We start from the raw sequence: 11,797 nt of genomic DNA, 5'->3' as shown, positions 1-11,797 counted from the left end.
AAACTACATGGCTGTGGCAAAAATTTTAAACAGATACAAATAATATGAGAGACATAGAGGATATGTAAAACATACATTTAGAACAGAATCTCATCTGTGTGGCCACACCATCCACACATTCTTTCAGACATCAAGTAGACAGGAAAATTACTCAGCACCACCAGTCCGGTGGCAGCAGCTGCAGGGTTGGGGCTGCAGCAGCTCCTCATGGGTCGGACCAGTTTTGCTGGTTCCTGTGGACTGGAGGCACTAGCGGTGGCAGAGACAGAATTTGCGGGGGCTTAGCCACGGTGGGAGGCAGCCCAATAGAGGGAGAAGTGGATGGGTATGAGATGGTATGGCTGGATAGAAACTTCCATCTGCCTGGTAGGTAACAGAAATTAGAAAACTCTCGTGTTGGGGGTCTGACGGTAGGTGGCCACTTTAGGTTGTTATTTAAGGGTTGCGTAGGCCATTTCCCAGAGCTGGGGGGCGAAAAGCAAAATATTCTAGGGGGTCCCTAAAATAATGCAAGGATCGAGCAGATTGGTCAAACCATCCTAAGGCTCGTCAGCACAGAGGGTGGGGACCAGCCGAGTGTCCCAAGTGACTACAGTCCGAGGTGAGAAATAAGACGAGATCTCAGTCCTCAGCCGTGGGGAATTATCAGAGACAATGTCAGCGAAAGCTGACTTGGAGATGGGAACCTTACCATTTAGTCGGTGTTGTGCGGAGTAGCAGGTTTGGATCCAGTATTCCCATGTACTTTAGCCGGACTGCCCATGCGTGGGAAGGAACACGGAGAGAGCCTGGTCGAGTCATGCACCAATGTTATGATTCATGGAGGCACGACCCCTGTAGGTGGGAAACCATGATGGGTGGGAGGCAGACAGTATGCCATGCAGAGAAACTTGGGTATAGAGTTTAATATTGGGAAGGATATAAGGGTAAGGGGTTATGGGGGTGGTGGGGGAGAAGGAGAAAAAAGAGAAAGGAGGAAGGGAGGGGCAGAGACTACCTCTTCAGAAGCATAGAGAGGAGATATGAAATCAGTTTGGGTAGATTGGAGGTGGGTGAGATCAGAAGGGGGAGATTGTAGGTGGGAGGAGTTTGCCTCTTAAAGGGACAGGGTACCCAGGTGACAGGGGAGGCCAGCAGATTTATAATTTACAACAATAACCCAATGAACACACACAGTCTTCTGGTTAGTAACTTGGAGGCAGCTTAGATGAGCACATTGATTTAAGGTCTTCAGGGAGGACGTCATGGCTTCCGCTGGGCTGGGGACTCTTTTGAAGGCTTAGCTGGAGAAGCTCAGTTTCTAAGTTGCTGCTGTCAGAGTGTGGGTCTTTACAGGCTGTTGAACTGACTAGCTTTGGCCTGGAGACCTGTCCAATTCTTTGCCACATGAACTTGTCCCTGGGGAAGTTTGTAACAAACACAGGGGCTGCCCAAATCTTCCCCAAAGTTGAAACAAACAAGGGCAGCCCTTGGGTAGGGCCATTGTCTTTCCACGTTCTTAAGGTTCAGAGGCAAACGAGCAGCCTCCAGGCAATTGTTTACTTGCCTCAATATCATTATCAAAGGTCTATTTACAAAGTTTTTCTCCCTTGGTAATGAGATTCATTCTCATTACTTTTTATTTATGTGTATCTCTGCATGGGGGTGTGAGTGAATGCTGTGTATATGTAAGTGTCCCCAGAGCTCAGAAGAAGGGGTCCTACTGGACTGCTTGCGGCTGTAGTTAGATCTGCCAGGTGGGTGCTGGAACACAACTCAGGTCCTCTGGAGAGGCAGCCAGTGTTCTTAACTGCTGAGTCATTGTTCCAGCCCTAAACTACGCTTTCCTAAAAAAAAAAGTGGATAATGCACAAACCATGGGAACTGTGTAAAGTTTTAGGAGCTTTCCAACTCCTCGAAGCTCATGGGATGGTCTCCTCAGTGTTCCTAGATCTCAGGATAAAATTTTTTCTTTGCTCCTCCCGTAGCTCCAGGAACCAGACTCAGAATCACTGTTGAGTCGGAGTGAGTTTTTAATAGGGTCCCCAAAGGCTACCTGCCACATCTTGCGTCTTGGAGTTTGAAAAGAAATGGTTGTATTTCACAAAGACACACACAAGCACACGCACACACACACAAGAAAAGAAAAGAAAAAAATCCGTTTCCTCCTACGAATAGGCTCTCTGAACTTCTTTCTCTCCTTGAAAGCTTTTTGGCAGTTAAGAATTCACCTGGGCTCTGGGGAGAAGTCTGTCGCGTCCCTTAGGATGTAAGACAGGGAACAGGGGCCAAGCACAAAGCAGGGGTTTAAGAGGTCCTCGCAGTCTGACCCCTGAGGCAGCAAGAACTGGATCTGCAAGACCCAGGCAACCAGGACCCTCGGGGTAGAGTGCAGGCGGCGACTCTCAGCCGGGAGCTTGCAGAACTTGGCTAAGCCCTCCGGCCTGGGAGGGCGGGGGCGTGGCTAGGTCGGCGAGAGGGCGTGGCCGAAGCGAGGGGCGGGGTCTGACCGAGGCCGTGGGGCAGCGACGTCGCTGGGCAGCGGAGCGGCGGCCGCGCCATGTGGCTGCTGGGGCCGCTGTGCCTGCTGCTGAGCAGCACCGCGGGTGAGTGAGGGGCTCGCGACGCGCTTCACTGGGCCCGGGGCGCGGGGGCTGGCCGTGATCGTCCGTGCTCCGCGCGCGGGCCTGGGCTGCGGGCGTGGGTGTGCGCGGAGGGCGGACCCGGGCGCCTGGCTGGCCGGGACCCCGCGAGGGGCCGCGGCGGGGCGCGCGCTGTGTGCTATTGTGTGGGCCGGCGCGCCGGGTGCTGTTTTGTGTTCGCGGGCGGAGCTTTGTGCGGCGCCCGCTCCCTGGAGCCCGGCGGCCGCCCGGATTGGGCGTAGCTCGAGTGTGGCTCAGTGTTCTGGGAACGGAGGAGGGGAAGAACACTTTACCCTGATTTCGGGTCTTCCCAGACTTCCGCAGCCTTTAACGTGCACTTTTCTGCCTCAGTTTCCCATCTCCGCTGCCCCTGTGTCTGTATCCCAGCTTCCTTTCTCTCCCTCTGGGACTGTGTCTGGTTTGGGAATAACGAGATTTAGTGGGACTGAACGTGGGAATCACTCACTCATCCTGGGAGCAGATCTTTTACTTCTGTCGTCTGTCGCCGACGCCTTAACCTGCGGGCAGCCGAGAACAGAGGACCCTGGGCTTCCTCTGCATCTCAGAGCACATGCATCCTGAGACCCGCAGGGTTTCTCCCAGACAGAGTGCTGTTCCCAGGAACTTTTCTGCTGATGTGGGAACGCTCCGAATTCCAGCTTGGAGCCCTTCCCCTGTGCTGCTGCCCGCCAGCCACAGCTGTCAGCAGTCCCTCCTCAGCTCTGCCCACCCTTAACCCCTGATGTTTATTTCTGGGCAGCTGATGGATGCTCACTGAACTTTCTTTACTGAACATTTCTTGCTCCGTGTTTGTGTTGTTCACGTGTCTAATTTATATCAGATTTCCCCAAATGTTTCTAGAAGTGTTTGTTGGGGGAAGTCGAGACCATTCTGAGCTACCCCTTGGAGATGCCAGGGAATCCTCCCTTCCAAGAAGTCGCGTGTCCTGAGCATCTTCCCAACCCACTGACCAGCTCTTTCTCCCCCACCCCCGCCCCTCCGCCCAAGACATCATCCTCACTCTTCTGAGGCTCCATTTAAATGTCTGGGTTTGATCCACTTCCAGTGAAGGACTAGACTCCTGTGGTGGCTGTGGTTTATTTTTCTAACCAGGTCTGAGGCCCTGTGTTGTTTGTCTCGAGTAATGGGGGAGGGGATGAGGAAGGAGAGAGGGAGGGAAAATGAATTAGGCAGCTAGAAGCAGGTGCAAGTTATTTGGAGACTGTTAGAACAGCCTCAGTTCCAGGGCATCTCAGACATGAAGATCTGTCTGGATTCACACATTTAATTCACACAGCAATGGCCTGTCCCCTGCTAACACCCAAGCTAGTGCTTGGGTGTGTATACTGCTTATGACCAGTGGACACTAATTCCCACATCTCCCTGTTGTAGTGGATTGCATGGGTTAGGTCTTGAGTTCACAAAAATTGTATGTATTTCTTCCTGTCAGCAATGGTTCTTGAATATGCCTGTAAACGTATAACATGGAACACAAATCAAGGAACTAGTGATAGTGAGCTATGGTTGGGATAGAGTAGAGACAGTTCAATGTTCCTTGGCAGAAGTTGGCTGTGGCTTTGGACTACTCTAGGGCCTTTAGGTGGGTTGAAGCGTTTTCTCGTAATTCCTCCATACTTGGAGGGAGGTGTGTGTATTGAGAAAGTAGAAACAACAGAGACACACAAAAGAAATAGACATAGGACAGATTCGGGAGACTGTCAGTGAATTCTGCAGCCTCCAGTTTATTTTCCATAGCCCTTTTATACCCCAAGCTAAAGGGGAGGGCAAAAAGACTTTATCGTGATAAAAGAAGCAAACAAAAGTTCAAAACACTGAGGAGCAAAATATCCAGTAGCTACACCTCGGCCCAAGCAACCTGTTATCTAGGGAAAACATACAGCAGCACCTTTACCTTAGGCCAAAACATCTTGTTGTTTGACCTGGAAGGAGCAATAGTAGGCTCGAACTCTCTGACCTTGTGTTAAGATGGAGCAGAGCCACTTCTATGGGCTCACACAACTAATAATCATCATCTTTTAAGCACAAATTGTGTTTTGAACCAACCACTTGTCTTGGGAAAGAGGGCTGGGTTGTTCCCAGTTGGACCAGGTACCTTGGTCTCACATCCTACACCCCATCTTTTCCTGCAAAGTTAATAGTAACACAGTGGTTATAGAAGCCAGGGCTTTGCATTTTCAACTCCTGATAGTCTGTAGAGGAAACCTGGCCTCTGAGTGTGTGTTAAGGGGTCTTTAAGAGGCTGGAAGGCCACTGCAATTCCAAGAACAGTTCAGAGGATGTTGTTGTTCAAGTTTCTGAGGTACCTTGGAGCATGTTTTCTTTTCCTTTGTCTTATTGTTTGCCTCAAGGAGGTGAAACATTGATTGAGCTGTTACTGTTTTTTTAATGTATCCTGCTGGAGGCCTCAGATTGCTTCAGCCCGACATCATTTTGTCTGATGTTCTGTTTTCTGGAACCTGGGTGATGCATGTGATGGGTTTAAGTGTGTGAGGTTTTAGATATTCCGAAGGTGGATGCAAGGACCAGTGGGTAGGTGGTTGGTCTTCTTTCTTTCCTGCTGGCTTTTGCTAAGACCACAACTCCCTTCTCTCCTCTGGTCAGGGAAGCCTTTCCATTTCCCCTCCTTGCAGCAGTGTGCCTATTAACTTTTCCTCCTGGAAAGATCTGCTTCATGGCCTGAGGATGGGTTTTATTTATGTTTTAACTAGCTGAGTACCTGCACTTAGCCTAGCCGTGCATGGGGTTAGATGGAACTGCACAGAAATGCAAATAAACATACCATGTTGCTTTTCGGCTTCAAAAGGTTTTCACTGGGGCTCCCTGCTGGGGTGTGAGGTCTTGTTTGGTGTTTCGTTTTTGTTTTTTTTTTCTTTTGTTTTCCTTGATAGCCTACTAGATCGTGTATTTTAACATCTGTTAGGGAGGAAAGGGGTGGGCATTTGACTAGTAGGTAGCAAGTTGGTCAGTTCCTGGCCTTAAACCTTGTCAGAAACCAAAGTTCCTAGCATAAGTTGGTAGTGTCTTGTGTTACCCCACTGTGTTTTTTTATTTTTTTTTTGTTGTTCCTGTTTTGGTTTATTGACAAAAGGTCTTAAGTAGCCCAGGCTGGCCTCTAACAATCAGTCTTGAACTATGCAGGTGAGGTCAACGTTGAGCGTTTGATCCTCCTGCCTCTGGCTCTTAAGTACTGAGGTTACAGGCATGGGCCCCTGGTGTGGGAGGTCCTTCTGTATATGTGTTGCTTTTCTTGGTTAGTGAATAAAGAATCTTCCCTGGCCTGTGATAGGGTAGAGTAGAGCTAGGTGGGGAAAACTAAACTGAATGCTGGGAGAAAGAAGGTGGGGTCTGGGAGAAGCCATGTAACCCTGCCTGAGACAGATCCTGGATCTTTACCCGGTAAGCCACAGCCTTGTGGCGATATACAGATTAATGGAGATGGATTAATTTAAGATATGAATTAGCCAGAAATATGCTTAAGCTATTGACCAAACAGTATTGCAAATAACATGGTTTCTGTGTGTTTATTGTGGGACTGGGCAGGACAGAAATCTCCTACTTCAGGCCACCTCAGACTGGTTGTGTGGTGCCGAAACTCAAACAAGGGCTTCGTTCAGGCTAAGTAAGTCCCTGGCAACTGAGAGATATTCAGTCTAAGTCTGATAGTTCTGAAGCAGTTGGGAGCATTTCAGGACTGGGAAATTATGTGAGGTGCTGTTACTGTTTAAAAGGTTTGCCCATTTACATGGGGAGATGAAGGGACCCCAGGCTTCGTGGCCTAAGTCCTGTATATGAAATGTTCATCTTGCCAACCACTTGACTTGAAAACTGCTGGACTTTTCACAAAGAGCTCAGGTAGCAAGTAGCTGCTTGTCATTCCATGGATCCCAAGGAACTGATGGTTCTCCAGGGCTCCATGGTGGGGACTAAAGCCTAGATCCTAACCCAGGCTTTTGTCAGAACCCTTCATGGACAGTGCTGCTGAGTTTGCTCTGCTGAAGAATTTTGTGATTTAACACAACCACCAAAGAATTAATTTGCTTATCAACGTCCTTCCCCTCCTCAGTTCTGTTCATCTTATGGATATGCCCTGACAGTGGCACCAGCTGTCTCTAAAGGACTCACCAATATTCATGCTGAATGCTTCAATAGATCTCAATCCTTGTGATGATGTAGGTTTGCCATAGTGACCTCACCTCTACCTTCCACATGGGTGGAAATCATGGGATGCTATGAGCCAAGGTAATCCTTGTTGAGTTGAGTGGAACAACCCCCTTTCTTGGCTGCAGCTTTTGTTGCAGGGTGCTCATTCGCTGGGCTCTATATTTATGTTTATCGTTTTGTATAAATAAAAACGAAAAGATGAGCTGTGACTCATCTTAGAGTTTTGGAGCTGTACTAGTTACGGGATACTTCAGGGACAAATCTATTTTTAGCTGTTGTGTTTTCTTGCCTTTCTTTTTCTCTTTGCCCTTCTCAACTCCCTTTCCGAACTCTCTGCAATTCCTTTACTGGGTATCAAAAGCCTGGACAGCTTGGGACAGTCCTACAGATTGTGAGGAAATTATCTGTGTTCACAACAAGGTGGTTTCTTGAGTTTCCACGGTACCCTGAAGTCCTTTTAAAGTTCCGTTCTTTGTTGCTTTATAGCCCTGGAGTTCCTTTAAGACGCCTGCCTTGCAGCTGTCCTCTTCTTTGTTTGGCCCCCAGACTTCCTTAAGTTTTTTTCCTTCCTCTTCTCTTCAGATGAGCCATATAACTAGTTGATGCTTGGACTCGCAGGATGAAGGAAGCAGGCTCCCAAAGGGGATTGTGGGGCTTCCTTCCAGGCACATTTGTTTCAGTCTTGGAAAGCCTTCTCCACTGAGGAGCTCTGGTTTCCCAAGCTTCCAGCTCTCCTTGTCCTTTTTTGTCTTCGGGTAACCAGGGCATTCTTCTAAAGCCTCTTTCACATGTCCAGTAGTGTGACATCAGCCCTGCACACACGGGTACGTGTTGTGCTCAAGGGTACAAAGCCATGCAGTGCTTGCTATATGCCCATGAAAAACATCTATGGGTGGATGTGAGTTTGCTGATCTTTTTATGATCTCAGGCACGAAGGACAGCAGCACTTTCTGCCATTGGTGCCTCACAGGCATTTCTTTCTTAGTGCGAGTGGAATGCTTGGAGCGTGGACGTGGGTGGCAATAGTGCTGTACAGAAGTCCCAGTACTGTGCATGGATTCAGGACTGTTGGACATGGTTAACCAGGCTCCACAGATGACAGCACATACCCTAGCTTGCTTTTTTTAGCTTCCTAGATAATATGTGTATTGGTGTTTTAAGACTTCTAAAGCTTTGTCTTTCTGAGATTTGACTTAATTTATGTGGCTATCGGACACTAGTCTTCTTTGGTCAAAAGTGTGTGTGTGTCCTTTCTTTGCTTGTGTCCTTAGGGACTGGTTCTAGAACCCCACTTAGACACCATGGATGCTCACATCTTTTATATATAAATACTATATAAAAATAGTATTTGCATACAACTTGTGCATAGCTTATGTGCTTTGTTATTTACAATACTTAAAACGCTCTATGAGTGATTATTATTATTATGCTAAATCAATAAAGGGATAATGAGAGGAAGTCTGTATATATTCAGAAGAGATGCATGTTTTCAGTTCTTTAGGTTGGTGTGTGTTTGTGTGTGCACGCGTGTGTGGTGTGATGTATACAAGCGTGTGGGTGTGCGTGCATGCGTGCCGGAGCAGGCCACTGCATTTTCCTCCATTGCTCTCGGTCTTCTTTATTACCTGTGCTGAATAACCCCTAATCTCACCACAGTGTAAACTCCTCAAGGCCTGGGACTCTGGTAAACATTTGTGTAATGTTTCTTGTTTCTTCTGTGATGCTGAGGAAAGCAGGAACAGCTTCAGTCACTGAAGGTCTGCTCTGCCAGATGGGATGCTGGGCTATGTTATATAGATATTTATATATATAAATATCATGTCCAATTATATGTATATATGTACATATAATATATGTATATAGCTGTTATGTTCCATTAAAAACACCAGAATACCTGTGTTCAGAATCCAGACAATATTGAAGAGTGACAAGGCAACATTAAAATTTTCCCTTCACTTCTCTCCCTACCCCTAAGTAACTACTGTGGGCTCTCTGAATGTTGATGGATTCATGAGTAAATACACATGTACATACAGGCAGAATGCAGTGAGTTCATGACTGCCGCTGGTTGTAGCTTATCTTTTCTTGCTTTTTTATATTGTGTTTTATCAGTTCTGCTGTGAGCCACTTGGGCTGTTCACCTGCTCTCATTGGTCCCATCATTGACATTCAGGGGTTTTCAGCAGTCTCTGTCACCATGCTTGTGGTGCTTGGCTCATCGAAGGCAGCTCCCACCCCCTTGTCTCTTAAGCCCATGGTGATGTGGTTGCAGCTGTTTGGAAACACCTTTTGATTTTACGTTTTTTAATGCTTGGCTTTTACCTACGAAGAAATAGGGAATTGTACTCTTTCTTTTTTCAATGATACTCACTTCACTATTACTCATTTGGCCTCATTCCCCTGTCTTTCTATGTTCACATGTAATAAATATTTCAGTGCCATATTTTAGTATCATCCTTGAGTAGGTACATTCCACCTGGGCATGCAGAACTTGATGAAAGTGACAGCATACAGATGTTCACAGCCAAGTTCATCCGGGCCACCTCTTGTGCTGCCGGCCCTTACGCCCGTCTGTCTAAGCTGTTACAAAGTCAGAGCTGCTCTTACCTGCCTTTATTCCAGCTCTTTCAAAACAGCTGTACCAACATCTTTTTGGAATATGACATGCAGATAGGTGGTGTGGTGTTGTGTTCTGCCATCGTATAGATGAGCCAAATAAAAAGTGATGTCAACTGAAAGTCTCCTCCCTGAGGACTAACTTTCATGACACCAGAAGGTTCTGGGCACACTTCCAAAGGAAGAGAGTGACCAACAGTGCTACCCGGCTGTGATGCCTGTGAACCACAACAGCGACCAACAGTGCTACCCGGCTGTGATGCCTATGAACCACAACAGCGACCAACAGTGCTACCCGGCTGTGATGCCTGTGAACCACAACAGCGACCAACAGTGCTACCCGGCTGTGATGCCTATGAACCACAACAGCGACCAACAGTGCTACCCGGCTGTGATGCCTATGAACCACAACAGCGACCAGCATGGGGCACAAAAAACCCTGAGGGCGCAGTATTGGCACATATATCTTGGCAGTAACCAACAGCTTTCTGATTGGATTCAAGATCCACTCAACAGGAGGAAAATCATGCTCTATTTTGGAAACTTAGCGAACTACTCCGGGCAGTGAAGGCATGGATCTTGGAGGAGAACCTACAGCCACCACTTTACCAAACCAAGTACTCAGCACAATCCCTAACTATATCTTAAGTATTTGTCCTTCTACTCACAGGTATGTATAGTTCCCAACATGATTGAGAAAACTTTGAAACACATGGAGACCATTACAGAAAACCATGACCAATCAAAATGCAGAGTTGTGGAGGCCAGTCCCAATAGATACACTTACAAACAAGTTCCATACCTAAGGCTCAGGGAACATTGTAAACATTGTAGAAAGATTCAAAAAGCCAGAAGATCAGGAAGTTTTCTGTGAGACTTTGTCTCCTAGGAATGTCAGAAGCCACATTCATAAAATCTCACTACCTGAGCTGAACAAGGACAATAGACATGCTGAAGTGGATGAGGAAACTCCCCGAGGCCTCAGCTGTACACAAAGAACCACACCAACTAATGCTGAGAGCAGGAAATAGCCTTCCCTGGAGAAGAGACACCAACTGGTTTGTTGTTTTTGAGACAGGGTTTCTCTGTAGCTTTGGAGCCTGTCCTGGAACTCGCTCTGTAGACCAGGCTGGCATTGAACTCAGAAACCCACCTGCCTCTGCCTCCCGAGTGCTGGGATTAAAGGCGTGCGCCACCACCGCTCAGCACCAACTGATTATTACCCAATACCAAATGGAGAACCCTGAAAACATGTGCAGGTAACATTATACCGACCACTTAGGTTATATTCATGTACTTAGGAATACATATGTATATACACATACATACATGTATATAATAGTAATTAGTGAAAAAAGAGGCCAGGAATTTGAAAGAGAACAAGTAGGGGTGTACAAGAGAATTTGGAGAGAGAAAAAGGAATGGAATGGATAAATGATGTAATTATAATCTCAGAAAAGAAAAGAAAGAATTTTTAAAAATGTGGGGGTCACTGTCCTCAGCTTTTAGCCAGGAAAAGTGGTTTCAGAATTGGCATGTGCTCTTAACCACAGGCGGTGGTGTCTTCTCATCCCACGTTTGTTGGAAGATGTGAGTGGATGGTCCACCTTCTGCCAGAGAGCTCCACGAGTGGATAGTGTTGTCTGTACTCCCTCTCCACCCCCCCCCCCGTCTCCCTACTACTCCCCCCCCCAGTTATGCTGGAGAGAATGGCTGGCAGAGGGCCGTTAGATCAGGAGAAGACCCACTGACTCTGCTCCAGGGCACCTGCTCTGTATTGGAAGGTTGAAATGGGTGATCGGCCTTCCTCCTGGGTAGACACTCAACATTAGGTGCATTTGAGTTGTCGTTGGCAGAAGCTTGGTTTATTAACAGAAACAAGATTGACATAAACAGGTTGTTGCGGCATTGAATATATAAATGATGGAAAGAATTTTCTTTCTCTTTTATGAAAATATTTGGTTAGAATACCAACCAAAAGGAATTTCTTTCAAAAAATTGTTTTTACATTTCTCTCTTCCCCCTATGTGTGTGTGTGTGTGTGTGTGTGTACAGCTTAGCAGGAATTGGTTCTCTTGTTCCACCATCTGGGTGTCTGGAATCAGAACTTAGGTTGGCAGACTTGGTGTCAGATTTCTTTACATACAAAACTGTCTCACCAGCCCCGGGAATTTCTTTGCTGTCATATGCGCCTTAAACAGTGGTCAGTACCACAGATGAGTGACCACTGCTTAAAATACCCGAAAACAGATTTTCTAGACAAAAACAGAGTCCTGAAGACAGTGTTACAAATAACAAGAGAAGTTTAAGTTTTCAGAAGAATTTCTTTCCTCCTCTGGACATCTGTGGGTATGGTTCTCCTGCAGGAGAGCTGCTTG

General features: G+C 47.0%; 1 protein-coding gene across 3 annotated transcripts in view; it reads left to right on the top strand.

Annotated features, from left to right (window-relative positions):
* The first annotated feature begins 2,474 nt into the window (after positions 1–2,474).
* Ldlrad3 (low density lipoprotein receptor class A domain containing 3) overlaps positions 2,475–11,797 on the top strand; it is a 243,827-nt gene continuing 234,504 nt past the window's right edge. For all 3 annotated transcript variants that reach the window (XM_075961535.1, XM_075961533.1, XM_075961532.1), the window contains exon 1: positions 2,475–2,585. In XM_075961535.1, coding sequence (XP_075817650.1) covers positions 2,540–2,585 — 46 coding nt within the window. In that variant the 5' untranslated portion in view covers positions 2,475–2,539. The remainder of the gene's footprint in view (positions 2,586–11,797) is intronic.

Source organism: Microtus pennsylvanicus, chromosome 2, assembly GCF_037038515.1.
Source record: "Microtus pennsylvanicus isolate mMicPen1 chromosome 2, mMicPen1.hap1, whole genome shotgun sequence".
Taxonomy (NCBI): domain Eukaryota; kingdom Metazoa; phylum Chordata; class Mammalia; order Rodentia; family Cricetidae; genus Microtus; species Microtus pennsylvanicus.
Note: the sequence above shows the minus strand (reverse complement) of the source record. Positions and strands in the feature narration are given on the sequence as shown.